Source organism: Diprion similis, chromosome 10 (genome assembly GCF_021155765.1).
Source record: "Diprion similis isolate iyDipSimi1 chromosome 10, iyDipSimi1.1, whole genome shotgun sequence".
NCBI lineage: Eukaryota > Metazoa > Arthropoda > Insecta > Hymenoptera > Diprionidae > Diprion > Diprion similis.
Window position 1 is genome coordinate 17,261,275 of NC_060114.1, and position 27,589 is coordinate 17,288,863.

The 27,589-nt window shown below is 40.3% G+C and overlaps 2 protein-coding genes and 1 long non-coding RNA gene across 11 annotated transcripts in view; 2 read left to right on the plus strand and 1 right to left on the minus strand.

Annotated features, from left to right (window-relative positions):
- The window catches only part of LOC124411213 (twitchin), a 77,851-nt gene extending 65,233 nt beyond the window's left edge, over positions 1 to 12,618 (plus strand). For all 8 annotated transcript variants that reach the window (XM_046890198.1, XM_046890204.1, XM_046890206.1 and 5 more), the window contains 16 exons: positions 229 to 1,199; positions 1,415 to 7,318; positions 7,401 to 7,534; positions 7,653 to 7,860; positions 7,969 to 8,121; positions 8,212 to 8,438; positions 8,533 to 8,823; positions 8,926 to 9,297; positions 9,746 to 9,802; positions 10,478 to 10,683; positions 10,773 to 10,911; positions 11,006 to 11,148; positions 11,436 to 11,592; positions 11,682 to 12,008; positions 12,141 to 12,254; positions 12,345 to 12,618. In XM_046890198.1, coding sequence (XP_046746154.1) covers positions 229 to 1,199; positions 1,415 to 7,318; positions 7,401 to 7,534; positions 7,653 to 7,860; positions 7,969 to 8,121; positions 8,212 to 8,438; positions 8,533 to 8,823; positions 8,926 to 9,297; positions 9,746 to 9,802; positions 10,478 to 10,683; positions 10,773 to 10,911; positions 11,006 to 11,148; positions 11,436 to 11,592; positions 11,682 to 12,008; positions 12,141 to 12,254; positions 12,345 to 12,547 — 9,606 coding nt within the window. In that variant the 3' untranslated portion in view covers positions 12,548 to 12,618. The remainder of the gene's footprint in view (positions 1 to 228; positions 1,200 to 1,414; positions 7,319 to 7,400; positions 7,535 to 7,652; positions 7,861 to 7,968; positions 8,122 to 8,211; positions 8,439 to 8,532; positions 8,824 to 8,925; positions 9,298 to 9,745; positions 9,803 to 10,477; positions 10,684 to 10,772; positions 10,912 to 11,005; positions 11,149 to 11,435; positions 11,593 to 11,681; positions 12,009 to 12,140; positions 12,255 to 12,344) is intronic.
- A 2,724-nt stretch (positions 12,619 to 15,342) lies between these two features.
- Positions 15,343 to 25,255, minus strand: LOC124411223 (Na(+)/H(+) exchange regulatory cofactor NHE-RF1). 2 transcript variants are annotated; one of them, XM_046890218.1, is made up of 3 exons: positions 25,240 to 25,255; positions 24,292 to 24,748; positions 15,343 to 16,034 (listed from the first exon to the last, which is right to left on the minus strand). In XM_046890218.1, the coding sequence occupies exons 2-3, from the start codon at positions 24,730 to 24,732 to the stop codon at positions 15,723 to 15,725; spliced, it is 753 nt and encodes a 250-aa protein (XP_046746174.1). In that variant the 5' UTR covers positions 24,733 to 24,748; positions 25,240 to 25,255; the 3' UTR covers positions 15,343 to 15,722. The 2 variants fall into 2 exon arrangements, with proteins under 2 accessions (XP_046746174.1, XP_046746173.1); XM_046890217.1 differs by lacking the exon at positions 25,240 to 25,255 and having other exon boundaries at positions 24,292 to 24,908.
- LOC124411224 lies at positions 21,192 to 21,910 on the plus strand. The gene is made up of 2 exons (XR_006929656.1): positions 21,192 to 21,415; positions 21,712 to 21,910. It is a non-coding gene; the product is annotated as an uncharacterized LOC124411224 (long non-coding RNA).
- Positions 25,256 to 27,589: the final 2,334 nt, after the last annotated feature.

A 27,589-nucleotide genomic window follows, 5' to 3' on the forward strand; every position in this document is an offset into this window, starting at 1 on the left:
TTTTTTTTGAGTTAATTCGTGAGTCAGTCGGTCAAACCAGAATATTCAGTTGAAATAAGGCCGAACTAAAGTTCTACTATTCATTTTGTACCAATGATTTATCACGCATTTCCAAAAGTTCGTGATCGTAAGCAATTCTGATTCAGAACTTGAATATCACTACTACATCGTATATCATAGAATAATGTTATCACTGTTTTTCATTTATTAATTAATGACGTTATCCAGGTCACGGACTGGGATAAGGATCACGTAGACCTGAAATGGCCAGCACCAAAGAACGACGGCGGGTCGCCAATAACTGGCTACATAATACAGAAGAAGGAGAAGGGAAGCCCGTACTGGATAAACGCAGTTCACGTACCGCAGAACCAGACCGAAGCAACGGTACCCGACCTGGCCGAAGGCCAGGAGTACGAGTTTAGGGTGATAGCCGTGAACTCGGCTGGCCATTCGGAGCCATCAGAGCCAAGTGACGCTGTAACAGCGAAGGCGAGATACTTGGCGCCAAAGATAAAGACGCCATTGCAAGATATCCGCATCAAGGCCGGACTCATTTTCCACATCGACATCGATTTCGTCGGTGAACCGGCACCCGAGGTGGAATGGACAGCCGCTGGCAAACCATTGATGACCACCGACCGTACGACCGTTACATCCATCGGGTATCACACTATCGTTCATACCGTGAATGCGAAGCGCACAGACTCGGGGCTGTACCATCTTTTGCTCAAGAATAGTAGCGGCATCGACGAGGGCAGTTTCCAGCTGATTGTTTTGGACAGACCGGGACCGCCTGAGGGACCTTTGATCTACGAAGAGATCACGAACCAGTCGGTTACGCTGTCTTGGAAGCCTCCTAAGGATAATGGTGGCAGTGAGATTACTGGCTACGTTATAGAGAAGCGTGACCTCACCCACGGCGGTGGATGGGTGCCTGCTGTGACCTACGTCAATCCCAGGAACACTCATGCCACTGTTCCACGTCTACTGGAAGGAACGAAGTACGAGTTCCGCGTCTGCGCTGAAAATCTTCAAGGACGCAGTGAACCTTTGACAACCGACCGTGGAGTCATTGCCAAGAACCAATTTGTTGTTCCTGGACAACCTGGAAAACCAGAGTGCATTGATGCCGACAAAGACCACATCAAAATTAAGTGGTCATCACCCATCAGCAATGGAGGGTCACCCATTATTGGGTATGTATCAATTTTTTAGAAATAATCTTTATTAAGCGCCAATATGGAAGAGAATTGTAAAAAACTTCGAGTATTTTGTCAATCTAGAGCCAATACTTTACTGAAAAGCAATTAATTCAGTTGTTTTACACGATTTTGTCTAATAAGTGGTACCCGTCAACTATAGAGTGGTAGTTATTGATATCCAATTATAATATTCGCTCATTCTTACGTAGGTATGATGTTGAGCGCCGTGATCGCGCTACCGGAAGGTGGATTAAGGTCAACAAGGAGCCGGTGAAGGGCACCGAGTACCTCGATGAACACGTGACTGAGGGACACCAGTACGAGTACAGGGTTTCAGCGGTGAACGCCGCAGGAGCTGGAAAGCCCAGCGAGGCCTCATCTGTAATCACTGCTAGACCGATGAAAGAAAAGCCTAAGCTTCATCTGGACGGCCTCCTCGGACGCAAGATCAAGGTCCGAGCTGGAGAACCGATAAATGTGAATATACCATTGTCGGGAGTACCAACGCCCACAATAACGTGGACAAAGAATGGAGCCAGGCTACCGGACAACTTCCGAATCACGACGGAAACGAAGAGCGACCACACCGTCCTTCTCGTCGAAAAATCAGTTCGTGATGATGCCGGAAAGTACACAGTTGCGGCAGAAAATGAACACGGCAAAGACTCCGCAGACATTGAGGTAATCGTTGTCGACAAGCCCGGAATACCAAAGGGACCCCTTCAGTACACCGCAACGACTCACGACACAGTTTCACTGTCCTGGGCTCCACCCGAGGACAATGGTGGCTCGGAGATCACAGGCTACATTGTCGAGATCGCGGACTATGGATCAGAGAATTGGCGCCAAGTACCTGGCTACTGCACTCACACTAGCTTCACTGCTAAGGGCTTGAGCGAAGGAAAACGGTACGTGTTCAGGGTACGCGCCGAGAACTTGTACGGGGTATCTGAACCTCTCGACGGAAAACCGGTCGTCGCAAAGAGTCCCTTCGATCCGCCAGATGCACCAAGCCAGCCCGAAGTCACCGGCTACACTCCCAACACCTGCAGCTTGGTTTGGGAGCCACCGACCAACACCGGCGGTAAACCGATAACCGGATACTACGTTGAGAAACGAGAACGTGGCGGAGAATGGCTCAAGGTGAACAACTACCCAACACCAAACGCGTCATTCACCGTTCAAGATCTCCGCGAGGGAGGAAGATATGAGTTCAGGGTTATGGCCGTGAACGAGGCTGGCCCTGGTAAACCAAGCAAACCGACGGAGCCCATCACCGCCGGACATCAACGTAGACGTCCCGATGCTCCCGAACCTCCAAAACCAGATCGCATCACGAAGGACTCTGTTACTCTGTCCTGGAGACCACCGAGGAGCGACGGAGGTGCTAAGATTCGAGGTTACGTGGTGCAGAAGAAGGCTAAGGGCGACGACGATTGGTCGGACGTTAACGGGGTACCAGTACCTGCAACTGTCTTCACAGTGCCTAAGCTGACCGAAGGTGAAGAATACCAGTTTAGAGTCGTTGCAGTCAACGATGTTGGGTTCAGCGAACCCAGCAGGCCAAGCAACAATATCCTTATGGAGGAACAGCCGAACAAACCCGTCATGGACCTGGGTGGAGTCAGAGATATCACAGTTCGTGCGGGAGAGGACTTCTCTATACACGTGCCATACATTGGATTCCCGAAACCAACCGCCACATGGTTTGCTAATGATACTATCAAGGACGAGTCAGATCCTCGCGTTCATCAGCAATTGGCAGACGATTACGCCAGTTTTGTGGTCAAGAACTCGAAACGATCTGACACCGGTCAGTACAGACTACAGCTCCGTAATCCATCCGGCTTTGACACAGCAACCATCAACGTCAAAGTTCTCGACAGACCTTCACCACCGTGGAATCTACGTGCCGATGAATTTGCCGGTGACGCCCTTACCCTTTACTGGAATCCACCCAAAGATAATGGCGGTGCTGATATAACGAATTACGTTATTGAGAAACGTGAACCACGTTCTCCAACTTGGTCCAAGGTCAGCAGTTATGTTACAACACCTTTCGTCCGCATAAGGAACCTCACCGTCGGACAGGAGTACGAGTTCCGTGTCATGGCTGAGAACCAGTACGGTACATCAGATCCAGCCGTTACCATTGATCCTATCCGTGCAAGACATCCGTTCGATCCTCCTGCAGCACCCGGCACACCACAGGGTGTTGATACCACTGAGGACAGCATTACCATCTCTTGGACTAAGCCGCGTCACGATGGAGGATCACCCATCACTGGCTATGTCATTGAAAGACGCCTCATTGGTGAGGACAAATGGGTCAAGGCGACCCAGGCCCATGTACCAGATACAACATACAGAGTTGGAGGTCTTATTGAAAATCATGACTATGAATTCCGCGTTGCGGCCTGGAATGCTGCCGGTCAAGGACCGTGGAGCTCAGGTTCTGACGCAATCAGAGCCAGTGCGCCATCATCGGCTCCTAAGATAACCAGCGACCTCAGCATCCGGGATATGACCGTAATCGCAGGTGAACCGTTCACCATCACAGTGCCCTACATTGCGCACCCGAAACCAAGACCTAGCTGGACCATCAACGGAGAAGAAGTGCTCACTGGTGACAGAATTAAGTTTGATACTACTGAAGTTGCTTCACAATACATAAACAAGAAGGCTAAGAGAAGTGACACGGGTAATTACACCATTCATCTCACAAATACAGTCGGTACAGACTCGGCATCCTGCAAAGTACTTGTCGTCGATAAACCATCGCCGCCTCTAGGACCTCTTGATGTATCTGACATTACGCCAGAGAACTGTACACTCTCTTGGAGACCACCAACTGACGATGGTGGATCACCGATCACTAACTACATCGTGGAAAAATTAGACCCATCAGGTATCTGGGCTAGAGTTAGCAGTTTTGTACGTAACACTCATTACGACGTGATTGGACTCGAACCGAACAAGAAATACAGCTTCAGAATCCGTGCCGAAAACCAGTACGGAGTATCTGAACCGCTTGAGGCGGATGAGCCTATTATGGCCAAGTTCCCCTTCACCGTACCCGATCCTCCGGGTAAACCCAGAGTCAGCGATTGGGACACAACTCAAGTCAGTCTCAACTGGGATCGACCGAGGACAGACGGTGGCTCTCGAATTCAGGGCTACAAGATCGAATTCCGTGACCTGGCCGACGACGTACAGTGGCGAGTGGCGAACGACTATCTTTGCAAGGACACTGCCTTCATCTGCTACAATCTTCTAAGCGGTCAGGAATACGAGTTCCGCGTACGTGCGAAGAATGCTGCTGGATGGAGCAAACCCAGTCTACCATCATCTCCATTTAAATTGAAGAGCAAATTCAACGTACCGTATGCACCAGGAACACCTCAGGTTGTCAAGGTAGGAAAGAACTACGTGGATCTCAAATGGGAGCCACCAGTATCGGACGGCGGAAGCCGAATCACTGGATACATTGTCGAAAAGCGAGAAGTTGGTAGTGCTCAATGGGCGAAATGCAACGACTACAACGTCATGGACACAGAGTACACTGTGCTACACTTAATCGAGCGCGGAGACTATGAGTTCCGTATTTTCGCGGTAAACGCAGCAGGAAAATCAGAGCCCAGCTCGTGCACGATGCCAGTGAAGGTATGTGAGGTCGAGGGCGGAGAGAAACCCGAGTTTGTACGTCCTCTTGTCACCCAGGGTGTACCACTTGGCAAAACTCACGTGTTCGAGTGCGAGGCAACAGGAAAACCGTTGCCGTCTGCCAGGTGGCTGAAGAACGGTCGCGAAATCAGTCTGGGCGGAAGATTCAAAACTGAGGTTATCGGCGGTATTTTCAGACTCGTTATATCCGAGGTCTGGGAAGCCGACGATGGTGACTACAGTTGCCAGGCATCGAATCCGCTTGGACTTACCACGACGACCGCCAGGCTGAAGATTGGAACGCCACCGAAGATCGAGCGCATGCCGGGTGACCTTTACCTACCAGAAGGCGACAACACCAAGATCAAGATCCACTACAGCGGAGATCAGCCCATGGAAGTTTCACTCACTAAGGACGGACAAAAGATCCCTGAATCCACGCACATCAAGTACACAGTTTTCGACGAGTATCTTATTATATTCATCAAGGATGTTGTCAAGGATGACGGAGGCGTTTACAACCTCACAATCAAAAACGATAGCGGAAGCGTTAGTGCTTCGTTCACCGTTTACATTACTGGACTTCCAGGACCACCTATTGGACCTCTCGATGTGTCCGACATCAGTAAGCACACGTGCACGCTGAGCTGGCACCCTCCGAAGTACGATGGTGGCCTTCGCATCACTCACTACGTCGTTGAGCGTCGTGATATCAGCCACAGCCATTGGATAATCGTTTCGTCGTTCTGCAAGGAAACTACCTTCACTGTTCAAGGTCTAACCGAGGGCCAGGAGTACCTGTTCCGTGTGATGGCTGTGAACGATAACGGCATGGGACCTGCGCTTGAGGGAACTAATCCCATCAAGGCAAAGGCACCATTCGATCCACCATCGGCACCTGGAAAACCAAAGGTCATCGAAATCGGTGGTGACTTCGTTAATCTCTCTTGGGAAAAACCTGAGAGCGATGGTGGTGCTCGCATTCAGGGCTACTGGATAGATAAACGCGAGGTTGGTGGACTGGCATGGCAGCGCGTAAACGTGTCCATCAGTCTGACGAACCAAGTGAACATTACCAACCTCATCGAAGGTCGTCAATACGAGTTCAGGGTCTTCGCGCAGAATGAAGCTGGCCTCAGCCCCGAATCCAGTGCGTCGACGTCTGTCAAGATCAAGGACCCACAGGAAGCCACACCGCCCGAAATTGTCAAGCCTCTCAGAAACACAAACTGCGTGCAGAACCACAACGCCCATTTCCAGTGCACCATTACAGGCTCTCCAAAACCGACCATCACATGGTTCAAGGGCGCGCGTGAGATAGTAAACGGATGTCGCTACCGCATATACACCGAGGGTGACGTCTGCAACCTGGTGATCAACGACGTCTTTGGCGAGGATGCCGACGAGTACATTTGCCGTGCATCCAACAAGGGTGGAATTAAATCCACGAAGGGAGAACTCTTCATCATGACACCTCCGAAGCTCAATGTACCACCGAGATTCAGAGACACTGCCTTCTTCGACAAGGGCGAGAACGTCGTAATCAAAATTCCGTTCACTGGGTACCCCAAACCCAAGATCACATGGGTGAGAGAAGGAGAGACGATCGAAGCTGGAGGCCATTACGCGGTCGAGGTCAAGGAGAGACACGCCGTTTTGACTATTAGGGATGGAAGTAAGATCGACTCTGGGCCGTACCGTATCACGGCAGAAAATGATCTGGGCCAGGACTCGGCTATAATAAAGATACAGATCAGCGATCGTCCAGATCCTCCACGTTTCCCTCAAGTGGAAAATGTCGGTCACGATTCTCTTGCTCTGATTTGGAAACCCCCAGTGTGGGACGGTGGCAGCAACATCACAAACTACCTTGTCGAGAAGCGCGAACATCCGATGACGAGCTGGATACGCGTTGGAAACACAAGATTCTGCTCGATGGCCGTTACCAACTTGAGTCCTGGTCATCAGTACGAGTTCCGCGTTTCGGCAGAGAACGTCTACGGCCGAAGCGACCCCAGCGATGTTACGGGCCTGATAACAACCAAGGAATCCATAAAGAAACAATTCAAGAAGAAGGAGTACGAGGTGGATGAAACAGGAAAGAAGATCCGAGGCCGCAACGATGAAAAGGTTACGGACTACGACCAATACGTCTTTGATATATACAGCAAGTACGTGCCACAGCCAGTGGAGATAAAGAACACCTCCGTCTACGACAAGTACGATATACTGGAGGAAATTGGAACTGGCGCTTTCGGCGTTGTTCATCGCTGTCGTGAGAGAGCCACTGGCAACATATTTGCGGCCAAGTTTATTCCGGTTTCACACATTATGGAGAAGGAATTGATCAGGAAGGAAATCGACATCATGAACCAACTTCATCATCCCAAACTGATCAATCTCCACGACGCCTTTGAAGACGATGATGAAATGGTCCTAATATTCGAATTGTTAGTATTTTCATCATATCGTCCTAATCCGTGTACGGGCTTTTACGACATCAATGATATTAATATCTTCACTTCCTTCTAGCTTGTCTGGCGGTGAACTCTTCGAGAGAATCACCTCCGAAGGTTACTCCATGTCAGAGGCTGAGGTCATTAACTACATGCGCCAAATTTGTGAGGCTGTTAAGCACATGCACGAGAAGAACATAATTCACCTTGGTACAAACAATACGATTTAAAATCTTAGCCGTCCCATTTTTCTTGCTGTTTTCCTATCACTGGTTATCCTCCGTAATTCTCATATCGTACTCATTGCTCCGTCTTTTCGCATTCGTAGATATCAAGCCAGAAAACATCATGTGCCAGACACGAAACAGCACGAACGTTAAGCTGATTGACTTTGGATTAGCCACTAGATTGGACCCCAACGAAGTGGTCAAGATCAGTACAGGCACAGCAGAGTTTGCTGCTCCTGAGATAGTTGAGCGCGAACCAGTCGGATTCTACACAGATATGTGGGCCTGTGGTGTCCTCGCATACGTTTTGTAAGTACATCTACGGTCCCTAATAATGAGAATTCAAGCACACCTCAGGGTTTCACTAATGCGGTCAAGAGTGCTTCAGAAATATGTAAGAATACTTTTCACCAACAGACTGAGCGGTTTGTCACCATTCGCTGGTGACAACGACATCGAGACTCTGAAGAACGTCAAAGCTTGCGATTGGGACTTTGACGAGGAAGCCTTCCGGGACGTTTCCGAAGAAGGCAGAGACTTTATCAAGAGACTGCTTATCAAGAACAAAGAGTAAGTCTCGTTTCTACTGTTCGAAATATTGCAATTTTAAGATGACACTGCTGGACTAATTTCTTTTTCGATCACTCATTTTTTATCCAGAAAACGTATGAACGCCCACGAGTGTCTTCTGCATCCTTGGCTCACCGGAGACCACAGCAACCGCACAACACCGATTGCAAGCAGCCGCTACATCAGCTTTAGGGACAAGCTTCGCGCCAAGTACGACAACTGGGAGAAATACGTTCTCCCGATCGGTCGTCTCGCGGAATACTCTGCTCTCAGAAAACTCCTCATCGAGAAGTACAAAATATACGACACATCCTTCGGTAAGTTTACTCCCTTAACTTTCTCGTCGATCCGGGATTATTCATAGCCGTCTTATCCTTCCTAAATATATTAACCATGAATTTCGTTTTCCAGATCGCAGACAAGCGGCGCCTAGATTTGTCATCAGACCTCAAAGCGCGTTCGCATACGAAGGGCAGAGCGTGAAATTCTATTGCCGTGTGATTGGAGTAGCAACACCAACGCTGACTTGGTCTCACAACAACCAGGAGCTTCGTCAATCGGTGAAATTCATGAAACGTTACACCGGTGACGATTACACCTTCATAATAAACAGGGTGAAACTAGAAGACAGAGGAGAGTACATTATTCGGGCAGAAAATCACTACGGTTTCAGGGAAGAAGTCGTCTTCTTGAACGTCCAGCGTAAGCCAAAACTTCATCACATTTCGAACTTGACCAGTTCTTAGCCCATGTAAATTTCCGTCCTTGCCTTACAATTTCGTTAATTATTTACCGCCTTCACAGCATTGCCCAAGGAGATTCCAAAGTACAAACCGGAAGTACAACCGGTAAGAACAAGGGAGCCTCTTCGCTGGAACTTCTGGCAGGAGGTCAGCGAAAGCGCACCGAGCTTCACCTTCCTTCTTAGACCTCGTGTCCTCCAGAGCAGACAAGCGTGCAAACTGCTCTGTTGTCTGAGCGGTAAACCACCACCAACGGTCAGGTGGTTTAAGGACAAACACGAACTATCGAAGTACGAGTACACAATGACGCACAGCGACGGTGTGGTAACGCTAGAAATAGTCGACTGCAAACCTGAAGACAGCGGCAAGTACCGGTGCGTAGCTACCAACTGTCATGGCACTGACGAAACCACATGCGTTGTCATCGTTGAGGGTAAGTCGAACCACGTTTTCGTTGAGTAAACAGCTTGGATGAGAACGAGGGCGTAAATATCTTGGGACGAATATCCTCTATCACGTATTGTTATGCTTTAGGTCTTAGGAATACCTTGAGTACTTGTCTGCTACAGACGTACTTAAGGAATTGTACATGATTGCCGTTTACGCAACGAAAAAAAAAAATAAATCAACAAAAAATACTTCATTGATTGTCACCAGCTATAAGCATAATTGTCGTGACTAGATATGGATGGACATGTGATTGTAAATACATGTTTATCGTATTAATTAAGATACGCTTACTGCGACAAACATTTGTATATGAACAAATACAACAGCAGCTCCGTGCTTTTTTCTTTATTTTTTTATTTTGTCAATGTAATCGATAATATCGTTTTAACGACGGCTGGATTATGAGTTTGTTGCGTTTTCTTTTATTATAGGAACCGGCGAGACTGACGAGCAAGCTAAACTAGCGCACGACCTCCTATACTCTGGAGGTAGTTACAAGTTTTTTTTCTCTGGTCTCATCCCTGGATTTAAGGATGAAACTTGATATCCTCATGTTCTGCACTTTTCATTACTTCATATTGCATTCGTTTTCCCAACTTGCGTAGACTTTTGACATGTATTCTTCTTGCAGTAGATTCGTCATATGGTTTTTGCATTTTACATTGGTGAAAATATTCGTTCTCTAGTATAAAATTTCACAGTTAAGGGATGGAAAAAATTTAAAAATCCTGCTCATTTACTTTTCAGTAATGACTTATTCGATACGTATACTCGTATAGTAAAAGAAAATATTTTCACCACGGAACTAAATGTCTCTTCTTCTAATTCTTTAGAATTCTTTCTCTCTATTGTATGTACATCACAAAACTTACAAGTAAAATGAAATCTATCGCCGTTTCACCAATCATGTTCATAATAGTATTGCTCTTAATTGTAATAACCACCTCTTAAACTTGCCCGAGAATTCACTTTCACATCGTTGTAAAATTCTAACAACTGGCGTAATAATTGCAAGCTGTATCGTATAATCTACTAACGTTATCAAGGTTTTTGTTGGTTTCTTGCTTATTGCTTAAACCTAAGATCTGACTAACAAAATTAATATCCACGCGCAGTGATTGGGTGATCTACTCCCCTATTTAATGAAAAACTTTCACCTATAGATCGAAGGTTCATAGAACAACCGATAAAACCAGCGCCTCCGCCGATAGTGATAGTACAAAAGTCTAGCTACAGCAATTCGAGCAGCAATTTCCAATCGTCGACGAATCGGTCAAGTTCAAATTACAACTCCACGTCACACTCCTCCGCCTATAATAACGTATCAAGTTCGTCGAGCAACATTCGGCAAAACTCGTCCTCTTACAAGGTGAGTAAAGCTGTAAATTATTAGCTGCCCCCACCTGTACAAGTCTTGTATTTATCAAATTGACAAATCAAAAAATTTTCTTCACTTAGTCTAATCTGGAGACGTCGAGCATCGTAAACAAAAATGAAACCGCCGCCACTGACAAAAGAACGGTGAAGAAATACGGCAGCAGATTAGATACGACCGGCAGTCCTAACCGATCTCGAAGTGCGACCAAGGAACTCATTCGTACGTTTCATGTTCGGAATAAAAAGAGTGAAAAAATACGTTTCTTGCTACATATGAAAGGCACAGATTACAATAATTACATTTTTTTCTGCAGTGCCACCTGACGATTCGATGTGCGCCCCGGAGTTCATCAAGAAGTTGAGTGACCTGACAGTAAATGACGGTGAACAACTTGAACTCTCCGTCAAAATCAGGGGTGATCCCGAGCCTCAAGTAACGTGGTCTAAGAACGGAAAGGTAAGGAAAAATGTGTGAATTTTGAAAATAGAATTCTCAGTTTTTAAGCACTCTTAAGAGAGATTGATTACATCTAAACAATTCTTGCCATTGTTTTGTTGGCTTTAAAATAGCAACAGCCAACTAACGAGTGCTGGAAATAATTTTAGAGCCGAAATGAAATCGCAAGCGTGTCAAAGACGTGGTGGCCATATTGATTGTGTGCAAAGGTTTAAACATTTCTGTTGAATGCCTGAAAAATATAATTTCAGCGACATGTCGGTTAGACTAATCTTTTCTCTCAACAGGCATTGAGCTCTTCGGAAATTCTGGATCTGAAATACAGAGGCGGAGTGGCAACGCTAACAATAAATGAAGTATTCCCCGAGGACGAAGGCGAGTTTACCTGCAAAGCGACGAACAGTATCGGAACGGCAACGACATCATGCAAGCTCACCGTGAAACGTAATTATAATATTTTTAAGAATCATCCGATTTCATGAAACTAAATTCTGCGTACCGGTATTCAATTTTTTCGCCATCTTTTCACTTAGCCATGGCAAACGGCGAAAGCAGCAGTAAAAAGAAGGGAAAGGGAGACAAGGCGCCAAAGATAGTCGACCATTTGGAGAGCAAATTCGTGAAGGATGGCGAACCCGTTGTATTAAGCTGCCGTATAATCGGGGCTAAGAAGTTTGACGTCGTATGGCTACATAACAATAAGGAAATCAAACCAAGCAAGGACTTCCAATACTCGAACGAAGCCAACATATACAAACTCAACATCGCCGAAATATTCCCTGAGGACTCAGGCACATACACCTGCGAAACCTTCAACGATGCCGGGGAGAGCTTCTCGTCTTGTACTCTTAACGTCCTTGGTAAGCTTTCCAGATCTGTACATTGAATTGGATTTCTTTTTCCATCGAGCAGCAACTCTCTTTTCTTTACCTGCTACGTTGAATTTGAAAACAACATCATGCTACATGTCGTTCGTTAATTTGTCCACACAGTGCCCAACGAGGAACCAAAAAGCCCAGTGTTTACGACATTCCCGCAGTCAGCAACTGTGAGCGAAGGAGAGAGCGCCAGCTTTACTTGTCAGACTGAAACCGCACCCCTTAAAGGTACAATGATAATGACGGATTATATTTACGTTTTTGCATGTTAATGACGAGCGTGGAATTGCAATAAATAAGAAATGAAATTCGTTACAGTGACGTGGGTGAAAGATGGAAAAGCAATTGACGAAAAGAGCAGCAAGTACCTTTTCAGTTCGGACGGTGAAAAATCATTTACCCTTCAAATAAAGTCGTGTGCGCATGATGACGTCGGCCAATACACAGCTAAAGCAATTGGCAAGAAGGGCGAGACAAGCGCAGCATTTGCCCTCAACGTAACCAACCCCGGTGACGTTTGAAAAAAAAAAAAAAAAAAATTTAAGAAAAATATTATTTTAATACATTATTAGACGAAGATTATTGCTAATATGTAAGGTGAGTAACGTTTGTTCTCTTTATCTTCACTTTAGCTTCACTCAGTTTTTATCCACCGTTTCCTACGTGCTGTTAAAAAATTTCAGCCAATACATAATCAGAGAAAAAATTGAACAGTGACTATTCTACAAGCTGTAATTATTTCATTTACAGAATCTGTGAGAGAACACGAATAAAAGGGAGAGAAAGAGAAGAAATTCAATTGAAAAAAGGAACAATGAAAAAAAATTTAAAAAAAGAAAGAAAGAAACGAAAATTAAAACGAAAAATAATTGAAAATACGTCGAATATTCTAACTTATACATATACCTATATATGATAATAATAATAAAAGAATAAGAATGATAATTCAGAATCGTACCTATCTACAAGTACGTGATTGACGCTCTTATTAAATTGTTATAATATGATAATGTATAAAAATAGATAAAAATGGAAAGGAATAAGAAAATGAAGCGTCCATAAAGATGAGAAAAAAAGTAAAATAAGAATGAAAGTATAACGTAAAAATCACCATCATTTCTGTATAAACTATTATTACATATAATATATATATAATTAATATTACGATTATTATTATTGTTATTGTTATCATATATTGTGTTTATTGCCGTGTGTTTGTCATAACTGCATAACATGATCATGTCTCATTAAACGTACATATACATACATTATATATATACGTGCATATACATTATAGATAGTGTCATTCGGTATACGCATATATATAATACACGAAAAGAATGGAGAAGAAAAAAATATCATCAATGTATTACTATCTATAACGGTGCCAATTATGAACTTAAAAAACGTTGAGCTTTAATCACTCTTGAATATTATATACATAACTTACGCGACAATTATTTCATTATTATTTATCATGTACTTAAACGCTATTATTATTCTTCATACATATGTATAATTATGTACACTAAGAAATTCGCGCCCAAGATTAAAACGCGATTTGATGAAAAAATAACGCCATTCAAGTCTCCAGCATCCTCATAGTAACACCAATCATACAGACTCGATGCGTTGTTCCTAATAAAATCGCGATTTAAAATTACGTTCGATATTTCCATGTATATTATAACTCCATATTATATGTGCCATCGTAATATGTACATATTATACATATGATATGATTAGAAAAAAAAATCACTGTTATATGTAATATACCTGTTTGAAGACTGCTTCCGTTATTAAACAGAGACGAATAAAGTCTATCAATTAATTAAAAATGAAAGCGCAAAAAAAGTGAAAATGAAAAAAAAAATCAAATGCTGCGAATAATAATAATAATAATAATAATAATAATAATAATAATAATAATAATGATAATGTATATAATACAATCGTCAGTTTATTTATTTATTCACTCATTCAATCTTATTAGTTTTTTGATCACCTTTTCTTTATCCTACTCTTCCTTTTTTACCCCATTCGTCATTATATTCGCATAAACATGAACATAAAAAAATTTCCACTCGTAATTACATTAAAATAACTACGGTTATGCATATTTGCATTAGTGCATTACACGTCTAATTGTATATTTCATAATTTCATTGAAAGAATAAAAGATTTCGCGATATGAAACAATTTAAAGTATGTAACCATAAACACAATAATTTTCTTTTGAATTTTTTTTCTCTATTCAACGTTTACGTGAATTAAAAATTATATTTTTAATAAAATGAAATTTTTTTTCATCTACGTCCTGAAAAACTATAATAATCAATTACACACATGTCAGTGGACAGTGACACGTGACAGGGTTTTAATTTTTGATTATAAAAGGAAAAAAAAAAAATCATCGTTTGAGAAATATTTTCAAATATAATCTCTATGTAATATTTATTCGGCATAAAATTTATTAATTATACATATATGTCGCTAGTTATTAAACCGAGGCGACGCTTATATTGAAGCATATAGTATTCAAAATCATTTAGAAATGAATAATAAATTATCCTTTGATTTGGAATTTTTGTAACAGTACGAAGGTTGTAGTAACATATAATTTTATTTTGGCCAAAAAACTATATACATATATTTAATTTGATCATAAATGTGTATAGAATTATTATCACGTAGGTTTGAGAAAGGTAAGATTATTCGTTATTTTATTCAGGGTAATGGAAATTGCATGTTGAATGAAAGATCGAAGCAGTATAAATTGTATAATGATTCTTGCAGATAATTTTTTTCATGGCACAATTATATATATATTATACATACTAAACAAATAGATACATATACATATATCGTCGATTAATTTAACAATCTCAATATACATGATATACATAGTAAGCTAGCAAATAATTTGAAAACAAAATTCATCAATTTTATATTTTTATTTTCGGTCACTTACGGGTAGATTATAACAATAATTATATTCCATTGTACACTAATCCGTTTATTGTATTTTTCTTTCTTTGTTTCTTACATTATTCGGAATCCTGCTTTCTCTTCAATTCTTACTTATACAACAGGGTCAAAATTTAAACACATCATACAAGTACGGTAGAAAAAAAAAAATTCAAAATCAAATCATTTTCAAATATCGAAATCGAAACTTGAAGAAAAAATAATACTTCGCCACTCTACAGGAACAAATGACAGTACTGAATAAAACAAGGTTACACGTGATTTCTGTATAGTTATTTGCAAAATATAATATCTTTCAAAGTAATGATTATGGTTATGTTATATTTTCATAAGTATACATATAAGTCGATTATTCCATATGTGCGCTCGAATTTTTTTTGCAATTATTATACTATGATATGCATCTGATCGTCAATTCCGCTCTCCGTCTATCTCTCGTCGACAATTAGCGGTAGAATAATGAAATTAAAATCTTTAAATCGCGTGAAGCAAAAAAAAAATTCTGTTCTCTTTACCTCTGTTAATTTTTTTTGTCTGGTTTCCAAATATGTATATATTTTTGTGTGCGTGCATGTGTGTGTGTGTACAAATAATAATAACAATTGGTTATGACGCACAAGAAACGCGTATTATAGAGGGATTAAGACGAGAAGGGTGGGGAAAAAAAAGAAAACAAAACAAATTGGACAGAAAAAAAATGAAATTATATTACAACTTTTGAACAATGTCGAATTTCAATTTGAAATCCATCGATTCCTTTTTCGGATCAAATTTCTTGCGGGCAGCCAACTTTGCGCGCAATTCTTTCGCGCTCATTTTCAAGTTTAAACCCTTCTGTTCACCTGCGCTGATGTTTGGAACGTTTCCGTTACCGCTTCCGGCACTTCCATTATTTTCATTGTTCTCGTCCTGATCAATTCTGCTACCATTTTCCCGTGATTGTTCAATGCCAGAATTGTTGTTCACAACTGTCGGTGCTGTACTGCCGCTGTCCGTTGAGCTGACTGATTTTTGAGCACTCTGAAAATGAAAAATAGAAATATAGTTTCAAACTACGACGACATGAAATTGAATAAAAAAGTGACAAGGGCTCATTAAAACTCTCGAAAAAGTGAGAAAAAAAAAATGTACTTTTAATTTTGGAATAGGGGCTGTATAATGCCTGTAAACTCATTTAATTCCAAATTCTTTCGTGCGTCAAGCACACGCACAGTGTCTAGCAAACGGTCGAATGGTCTAACGCGCATGCGCTAGAATTCTAGAACAAAAGGAGTTGTTTGTCAGGACAGCCAACGTTTTTGAGGTTAGATACATCGCGGCGACCTTTCATCTGAACTTACGACGGTTGGTCGACCTGACAAAACAACTGATTTTGCTCTAGAATTTTCGCGCATGCGCGTTAAACCATTCGACCGTTATCTACTCACTCTGTATACCTGTATACGTATTGAAGTTAAGCCCTTGAATTTCAGGCCGGATTGCAATTAATCCGTATATTGTACAAGCCGATAAAAAATTTATTGCCCTCGGATATCGGCATTAAGCCAGCTATATTACTGCAGGTATAAATTAATCGCCCCGTATATTTATTTAATATATAAAAATAAAAACTCTGCTCGTAATATACGAAGGTTTGATGAAATATTCGTTGAACATGCCATTTTCGATTTATTTCTTTTCACGTATGTTTGTTCGTAATACTTCGACGATGATATACTAACGTATTATAATAAACACATTTTCTACATCTGCTTTTCAATGCAGTACCTGCAAGGTACACATCTAATTGCATAACCAACGCACTCGATTGTAGATGGCAGTGGTCCATTATATGTATCAGTATTATACCTATAATATCTATAAGTTTGTACATCATTAATTGCATTGGAATTATGCCTGTTTTTCATGCTAATGATATACCCATAGCATGCATTCATGTAGGTTACACAGTGTAGATAAAATATCTTGCATATAAGAGTTTAAATAGAAACGTTATATTTTCTGCATCTATTTTTTTGATTTGTAAAATTGTTTTACTCCAAGAATTACTTGGAGAAAACAAAGACGAAAAGATTTGGGTTGATATGTAATTTTATTCCAGGAAATTCGCTCATTTTACGAAAGATTAGCTTCAAACGAAAGTATAGCCTGCAATTAGGCTACCCGAATTTCGCCATTGGACGCGAGTCGGGTTGCCCGCTAGCAGGCGTTAGCCTTATTTCGAATACGTACATTTGATTATAACAGCATACTCATGCATATAACAAAGCATGACAGCTTTATAATGCACCGCAGCTGTTTCAATTCCCTTTTTTTCTACTCTCCAGCACTTGCAAGGTTTACGAAATTCCGAGCGAAGAGTCAATTACGTAAACGCGATACGCAGTCACACAAATAGGGTATAATAAAAGTAGGTATGTACCTATACCTACGCACTATGCGCTTCTCGTGAGAATTTCACAGATGAGAAAAAGCGAACAGAAACACGGTCACGCATGTATTGCTACTGAAAATTTGTTGCAATCGTTGTTCTAAGAAACGCGCTTACGCAGGTACGGTAAATATTTTAAATAAAGACAAAGAATAATATTGCAAAAAAGAGATCTAGGTTAGAAATTTTCTCCCCTGTTTCACTCATAATGCACGATGTGTGCTGTATCTACATCCGAGTTTTTGTACACGTACACCACAAGGTGAGAAAAAAATCTTTACACCTGTATAGCATGTATTTTCAACAACAGGGCAGATGTGTCAGCGTGGCTGATTGGCTCAAGGCTTCGTGGATAGAGGAGGTATGTATGCACACGATTATACGTACTACATACCGTTGCTGCTCGTGTAATGTACGTTGACTACCTTGAAAGAGATTACGCAATTGTTTAAGTTGGCCTACAGGTAAAACGGGCGTAATGTAATGTAACCCGGCTTATTGCAGACGTGTTCTTACCAACGAAATACCTGGCTGCAGGTATGTGTATGTATATACCCAAAGAACGCGAAAATCCGTGTATCGAATAACTATAATATTGTGTCGAATTATACACATGCATCGACATAGATCCGAGCGGACGCAATTATTTTGATCGTGAACCGATCGTTGTGCAACTATTAATTGTGCAATCAGTAGTAATTTATGTATATATATATATATATATATATATATATATATATATATATATATATATATATATATATACATTCATCGATATTACTAAATTCTATACAGTTGCAGATGAGAGACGAGAAGAAAAAATATTGCGGGAAGGTAATTCAATTTTTTTTAAGAACATTCATTCTGGATGTGAGTAACCTTCCTCGATTCCGCTACAAAACAGCTATGCACCGTCGAAATTTCGACCCATTCCGTTCGTTTGTTTATTTAATATAGGACGAAAACGGATGAGTTCACTCCGTCGGTAAAGGTAGGACTGTTACATCGCATCAACAGGAGATGATCGGGTGTCACTTTCCTATCCATCGTTGACCATTCCAAGCTCTAGGCTAATTATAAGCTGTCATTACGAGATCTTGCAATTGAACTTGTTATTCGATCTGTTGACTGCTGGCATGCATGTAGAGTAACATTATCCACGTCTCTAAACTGTAATGCCTACAAATATTATATAACCTACAAATCGCCCAGTGCATTCATAACTGACTCGCGTACATGTAATCTCATCGTTGCTTATCGGATTAACCATGACAATAAATTGACAGAGCCGCATTAGTACCGTTCAATTGTATGCGTCGACATATATAATTAATTCATCCTTTTCCTTAACAATCGTTGATGGATTTCTGCATTCGAATAGATATTAAAGTGGATCAATATTTAAAGTATAAAAAAAAGAAATACAAATTTCCGTAATTATACTTTATAATAATTTATAATAATTCTTGATTACTTTTCACTTCTCAATGTCGCTTATCCCGACAATTTTCTCACCTACTGTTTGAAAATGGAGAAATTATTTTTTTGCATTGTTCTGTCGCGTTATCGAGCACATACCCTCGAAATGCGGACAACGCGGTCTACTTCTATCGGATATATTCATTGCACACGCGTCGTCCTTTTTATTCCGCTGTCTTTCTACTTTCTTGACGACACGGAGACAGTTAACTTGTAACAGTTAAATCGTCGTGATCTGGGTAATTTTCGCAACGTTGGAGAGATTCATTCTAGCACCGTTGTGGGCTTTGAATTATTTCAAAGCCAGCGAGTCACCGCGAGACGCGCATTATGGATGCGGGACGATGTGATTTTTTTAAATTTATATAACCGCGCATGCGGTGCAGCGCAACCCATACGACGCATATTATATGCAGTCGAATCGCTCGCTGCATAGCAATTCTCATTAAGCAGATGCTGCGATGCGTCTTTACCGACCGAATAGAACGTCACCTATTTCTGTAAAACAAGTGACACAATACTCGGTCGATTAAAGACTAACTTTGAAATAATCGAGAACTATCAGTCTAGCTGAACTTTCTTCAATTATTTCAAGCAAAAAAACTTAGACGGATCGACTAAAGATGTTCTAACTATTGTATAAATTCCGAAGATATTCACAAACGCAACAAGGTGTGTGTCGTACGATTTCTTTTTTTTTCCACTCGTTGTAATGACGTGTAACGCGTATTATCAGTATAATATTTTCGCATAACACGGTATACATTTGAGCTGGCCTTCTCGCAGTATCTGTAAGTCATCGAGAAGCAGCCGCCGGATAAATAGCGATTGTGGAAACGATATACCGAGAAGCGAATCATGCGTAGGTATTTACATTCTTTATGTACGTTTAGAATTATATTCAGCACATATACGTGCATACCTATATATATATATATATATATATATATATATAAAAATAGCCGCGATCGCATCGTCTCGTTGTATTAACGTCATGCGGTTCTCTCCTGATGGGAATGAGTCATCGAGCATACAGTGAAGAATTATCATCTTCTTATAGCAAACCTCGCGTTGTTTCGCACGGGAATAACAGCTCCTGACAAATATCGCCTCTCACGATAGCGAGCGTCTTCGCGTGTGAGTGAATATGTACCTTCACGCTTTTTGCATCCGGCGTGACAGGAGTCAGAATTACGGTCGCAGCTAACGCTGCAGCTCTTAATGCTGCAGAGTTTCTGTTATAATATTTTATCCGAAGAATTGCAACATTGTGATATGCAATTTTTCATTACCAACAAATATAATATGATACCACACAGGCAGTAATCGACTGATTTTTTTTTCGAATTGTACGAATAACTATTTATTTCGACTGTTACCGAAACCCAAGCATCACTAACGTGTAAAATTCACAAATAAGCTCATAATAGGCTCTGACAATTGAAATTATAAATTTGCAATGCGTCATGTAGTGTAAAAAAAAAAATCAAACTGATGCAACTAGACTGACGGCTGACCGTTGACCGGTTTTTTCTGCATGTGGGTAGTAGAACAGGTATATCATTGTACTATGTTTAATTAATTTATTTGTCATGAGTAATTTGAAACTCCAAGAATTACGATTTGCCTCCATTTAAATTAAAAACTTAGGTTATGTGGTGATAAAATGACGCTGGCAACCAGGCTCTGACGTCATGAGAACATTTCCCAATATTTGAATAAACGACATATTACTCGGTAGGTTACGACATGATCTGTGGTACCAACTGACTGTGCCATCCTCTAGAGTGAAAATAAGGTATGTAAAATACGAAATAAACATGTTTCGTCATATAATACGAAGCCATTAATGCAGCATTGTCTGCCACCAGAAATCCGAGAATTCCACAATAAATTTTGTTAGGTTGAAAAACACGTGGAAATCAATCACCCAGCATAATAGCAGCGACCGGCCGGTAACACGGAGCGTGAACATTCCAACTACTTTGCATGCCGCGATTCGTCCTGCAGCTTTGCAAAAGTTTGCGATAGATTGTATAGTTTAACGAGAAGAGGGAAATGTAGACAACAAAAGATAAGTTTTTTTTTTTTTTTTAGTCATAATCACCATATCGACTGTGTCCAATAATTATACGTAGGTACGTAATTCCGAGTTCTAAGAGCTGTATACGAATGTATAATATCCACTTTATCTCCCGGATATTTTCAATTCTAGCCCCTATTTAGACCGTGATATAGGCACATTATTCTTATGCAAATGGAAACTTTCAAATAATACCCAAACAAAAATATGGAGAATGGGGGGATTTGAATGTTGCGAATAATTATCGTATCATGTATACAAGGGCAGACGAATGAGACGCGCGCGGCGAGTATTGGAGAAAAACAAAAAATACAAAATCAAGGCAACGCGAGATAATATGGAAGAGATGGAGAGGAAACCACAGAGTTTGTTATATAAACCGAAACGCTGCTAATCAACCGTGATTCGGTAAATGAAAGATCATTTATGTAGTTATAGGGAAGTTATGAGCCATATAGTGTTTAATTTTTATAACGTCCAAATTATTATACCTTATATGTACAAGGATTTCTGCAGGTACGTTCGTCCTTCGTATTTATCACACGTGTAAACAGCGCACAGGTCTAATCCACTAAAATGAGTTTAAATTTTTTTTTTTTTTTTACTATCCAGACACATGTTTGGTTGTTCATATTTTTTCCACGTATTCAGACGCGCCATGTGTAAACGTACTTATGACTAAAATGTCGCATTTCTATCTGCAGACCCCGGCGCGACTAAAGATAAGTTACATCCGCCTAATTCCAGCTAAGAAAAGAAAAAAAAATCATGCGTAGGCGGATGAGTCTTTATGGTACTATAACAAGTATTTTCAAGCCTGCTGTAAGACTGGTTTACATCATGCGAATATATAAAATCATACAGACAAATCCTACGCAAATATATAAAAAATGAAAAAAAAGAAGAGAAAGAAGAGAAACAATTAAATTTATGATCTCATTTATAATACTGCATGCATCACTAGATCCAATCCTAACGTGATTGAAATATTATTTTATAATTGGCGTAGCGGATAATTTCAACTATACTGTGTCCACGTACATAATATCCATGTGTAAGTTTGATACATTTTTTCAAATTCATACGTCACGGTGTAAATTAGTATGCAGCAGTATGATGTTACGAATATGCCGAAACGCTCGTTGGCGAGGGTGATGCGGTAGCTTGTGATTTTTTTTTTTTTCTATTATGTTCACTTCTCATTGCTCTTCTTTTTACCCCTAGGCTCTAGACTAATTTATTATGACAATAAGTACGACGCAGTCTCTGAAGACTGCCTGTACCCTGCAGCCTACAGACCTACACTAAAATTCATCATCAAAACAGCCGCAGCCTTAGAATTCCCTCAATTACCAGCCAAGGACTTTCTCTTTGCTGTTGAATATAAAATTTTCATCTCCAATCAAATATTCGATCAGGATCTTATCGCAATGAGGAGAATCCATGTTGCATAATAGTATCACATCGAGTCCGTTTGAAAAATTAAAAATAAGCTGCTATTGGGTATAAAAAGTATTGTCTTATCTTGAGTTTTGACACTTTTAAACGGAAATAGAATAATCAAACGATTCCATGACCTATATCTAGATAATTTACGATTTAGGGGACATAAAATTTTTCGAAAGCAACAGCATGCGCGACTTTCTTCATTGGGCGAATACCTGACTCGCGCACCATTTACCAGGTGTTAAGGTGACGGTGTTTAGCTATGCGGCGTTGATACGATTCGTAGATATGATACAGCTCTGTACATATATACCTAACACGTGAAACCTGCATGCCTAAGTCTGGAAGAAATTCGCGGCTTAGGTAAATTTCCCACAGGGGAAATGAATATCTGAAATCGGTAATTTAACACAAGTTCTATCACAAAATATTCGTAAATATGTATGCACGTGGGAACATCGAGTATTTATAAATAGATTCGTAAGCATGTAAGCGTGTACATATATACATGGGTGTGTATATACTATATACGTACATGGATGTGTGCTGCAGGCATACCTACTACGGTCAATTTATATACATACCTACACACGAGTCACAAATCCGTTACGAACGCGTTCGAATTTAAATACTCGATATACGCAAGTATGCCAACCATCGAGGTATTTCGAACAGCGCCTCGATTCCGCATTTGTTTTTAGGTTGCGATAATGTGTACATATGTATAAATGGAAGAAGGTTTGTACCGAAAAATAATCAGTGAAAAATTAACTCGTGGTGTTTCACCTTTTTTTGTCGAGTCAAACACCTTCTTTATCGACTTTCAATTTCCTCGATATTCGACGACGCGATTTTGCCTTGTGATCACGGGATCTAAGACCACATCGATCCGGTTCGACAACGCAAGAAAACGCGCTCGTTTTGCTAAGAATATTTGAAGATAAAAAAAAAAAAAAACGAATTTGAAAGTATAGTTTGTTCGAAACGGTTGAGCGCCATTCGATGGCGTCATATCGTGTTAGCCAATGAAACGAGACGGCGAGCAGTGGTTCTTATCCACGATTTTAATTGCAGTTTGCAATTTCATTTATACTGTCAATACCTGCGTTAAATAATACTAGAAATACCCTACTTCTAAAAATTGCAGACATTACGCCGATATTCTGCCTCCCTCAAACTGATATTCAAGATCAATTTGTGTTCAATTTCACTGAGAAAAAAAGAAAAAACAGTATCGACATTCAAATGTTCGATTCAGTGGTTCGCATCCAGGTAATACCGACATGGTGACGCAACGCAAACCGCCATGACATTACGTCATCCAATTAGTTGATCAATTATCACGTGAGTAAACGAAATTACGGAATATTTATACTGTATGTAAATTGACGTACAGGCGCGTCGTGTGTTTCTCATGTATGTGCGTATCATCGTTGCTTCCTAAGCTCATAAAAAATTGAAGCTTCCTCTTCACAGCTTGGCCAGTACAATAGATACATAGGATTGAACGAAATCGGTAAGTGGAGAACTTGTGCTATCTAGTCTGATCTACGATTGAAGAGAAAAAAAAAAGAAAAAAAAAATTCACATTCTATGTTTATCGTATATAGATTCTGCAGTAGCCAGTAAATGATGTATCGACACATATCGTCTCTCTAGTATGAGATAAGAGAAGTGCGTAGGTAGTTTCGACGACGAGATGCGAGACATCGATTGTCTCTGTAAATAAATAATATAATCGTAACTACAACACAACAAATGCAGACACTTCGATGTAAAGAATATCGCGATGATGATGAAGGGTGTAAGAATAGGTATCGTGTGTTGTCTATAGTCACCTCGTCGAAGCTGCTGTTGCTGCCAATGGACCGAGCGTAATTGGTGGTCTGATCTTCCTCGGATGCGGGATTTTTCTCGGGAGTTTTTATGACCTTGACATTAGGTAGGGTGCCTTTGATGATGATGTTGTTGGCCTTGAAGTAATCGTCGGCCTGTTGATCGACTACCAGCAATTTGGTCTCGTTCGGAAACGCTTTGATACGTTCAACCACCTGCTTGTGAGTTTCGTTCGATATGTCGATCTCGTTCACTTCGACGATTCTGTCACCTTGCTTAAGGCCCGCAGCCTCGCTGGGCGAGCCTTCGTCAACTTTGCCGATGTATTGTCCATTCTTGCCCTTCTCGGCGTGCAAATTGAATCCATACCCGTCAAAGTCTTCCCATTTAACAACGTGGCAGAGCCTCGCTTGCGGCACATTATTATCATTACTTAACGACATCGCTGCGTGGATATATATACACTCCCACGGTTTGATTCGACGATGCGGTATCTGCGTACCGAAGGCCTATGTGTATATATATGCGTGTGTGTAATTACAGGTGAGCCTGTGGCAGGTACAGACTAAGTCTTTCTCATACGTTTTTCTGGAGTATAATTATATTATATATATATATATATATATATATATATATATGTATATATGTATGTGTGTTTATGGATATAGTTTAAGTGTGCGACTTATTAAATTTTTGTCCTTAACAAAAATATTATAAATAAATTTCTTCACTGGTAGATTTATTTACTGATTTACTTCTCCGTTTATATATATATATATATATATCAATAATTTTGAGACCAGGAGAAAAATAATCGACAAAAAAAAACACAACAACAACAACAACAACAACAACAACAGAAGCAATAAAATTGCAACGGTTCACGTTTAAAATAATTCACAATTTTTTTTCTTATTGAAAACACATCGGAATGAATTTTAAATCCGTTTTATATGTATACACACATATCGGGTATACAATGTTATATATGTATAGATAGACAGAAGTATGTTGTATTTCTTATTGTATTTTACAATATTAATCACGGAACAACAAGCACTCCGTTATATACATATTGAGATTGTTATCGGTGCAGCATACTCAACTGCAGTATATCTGTGTTATACACCTACAATATGCACGTAAGACCGCGATTATTCTTTCTTCTTCCTTAGGTCTTTCAACAATTATTCGTGTGTATTCTTCACCGTTATTAATAGACACGTAATATCCATGTACGTGCGTAAACTTGTTTTACACTTTCAACATTATACGCACGTGCTTATCAGCGTTACTATTAATATTATTATGGTTACGCTTGTTACTATTATTATTGTCGTTGTTATACCTTACCGGGCAAAGCAAAAGTGCTCGTCACGTGTAAGAATAAGTTGAAAAAAATTTTCCCTCAATTTTTTCAAGTCACTTATTATTATTATTATTATTATTAATAGCTCTTTGAAAGACGATGATATTTGGTATTCACGTTCCTCTGGCGTGTATTTTATTCTTGTTTATTCGTTGATCCGTAAAATATGGCTGCATGCATACACTTGCTGCTTTGTACCGGTTATTATATGTACTTTCAGTTGCGATATACGTGAGCTTGCGGTATCGGGACGCAAACAGGTGCTCGAACACTTCACGAATCTACAGAGGCATCCGTTCCCCTTGACGATGGCTGGCCTAAGCCGTTCCCCTCTCCTTCCTTCGCCCCCTTCTCAGAGACTTTAGTGCCCCACCACAGGGTCCAGCCGAGCAGCCAGCCACCTCTTCGGTCTCCGTCTACGTCGTCGTCATGCGTCGAGAACCGGTTGCCAGGTTGGAGGAGAGGGTGAAGTTATGCAGCGTCGGTTGTACACTTTGTAAAACGCGCCGTCTGGCGCCAGGTGAGAGAACTGAAGTCAGTCGAATATCAATTGCATGTGGGGCTGCCCACGGCAATTCGGCTAGCCTCCGACCACAACATTTTTTATTTGCTTTGTAATTTTTTCTGTTTTGTCCTTGCTCGGAAATATTTTCCAGATTTTTAAAATTGGTCCTTTTTCGTTTTTTTCGGACTTAAGAAATCGTTACTCAGAAACGGGTGTTCCGAAAAATCTGAAAAAATTAAATAAAATGTTTCAGGGCAAGGACAACAACAGAAAAAATCATAAGGCTAATCAAAAATTCCGTGGTCTGGAGGCTAGCTGAATTGACGTGGAAAGCCTTATATTCATCTGACTGCAACTGAAAACCATGAAAATGACGCGTGAACCGAAAGCCACACCGAGTCATTTATTTATTTAGTTATTTACGAATGCAATACAGGTATAGAACCTGACAGAAGAAAAGGCATGATAAATAATGATAATCTGTCCATGCGTAACATAACATGGCGGGCAGAAAATTAACAAAAGTCTATAGAAAAAAAAAAATACTAACTAAATAAATTCAATCTTTTAATTTGATCTTATCAGGATCGTCGTTAGGATCTGCATGAACGAATTTTTTCTAAGGTGGAAAAAGTTGATAATCCATTTATTAATATTTACTGATTTACATACATCTCTGAAGGGATGAGGATTTAATTAGAGAGGCATTGGTTTCGAAGAAAGGCAGATTTGACTGTGAAGTAGATCTTGGGATTTTATAAGGTATGCCGAAGCTGAGACTAGATGTCAAACAACAATCATCAACATTGTTATTCATAAGATTGTAAATGAAGAGGATATCATTTTTGGTCGAGGAGGTTTCAAGCAGTGGAATGTTCAAAACATCCATAATACGACTATAATCATGGTTACAGTATGACGTAGGGGTATTCGGATAGTAGGACGCGATCCCAAGAAGCCATATTTCATTCATTCGTTCATTTATTTATTTAGTCGTTCATTCATTCCTCACAGAGTGAAAGGAATAATGTTTAATGATTTGGTTGATCTGGGCACAAGAATGAGATTACCTAATAATTCACAAGGTAACACGGCTTGAACATCATAACCTTTTTTTGTTTTGTTTTTCGTTCTTATTTTCAACGCAAGATCGCTCGTCGTAAACAAGAAACATTTTAGCGGACATCTTGCAAGATGAAATTGTTATAATCCATAGAATTGGTAGACGACAGGGTGGTGGGCAATCGTCTGGTAAAACTTAATGGAAAAAGCAGGTAATCTAGGGGAATTTTAGAAAATACTTGAACTTTTTTTTCGGAAGAATAAATACCGTGAATTTTGATGTTGATAGGCGATGTTTTAATATTTTAACTAATATTAATAGCTTGAACTAGCTAAGGTTACTAATTTTTTTTAATCACTACGG

Coding starts and splice junctions, on each gene's coding strand:
- LOC124411223 (XM_046890218.1), bottom strand. CDS start 24,732: ATGTCGTTAAGTAATGATAATAATGTGCCGCAAGCGAGGCTCTGCCAC. Junction 16,035..24,291: donor GCAACAGCAGCTTCGACGAG/GTGACTATAGAC, acceptor TTTCATTTTCAG/AGTGCTCAAAAATCAGTCAG.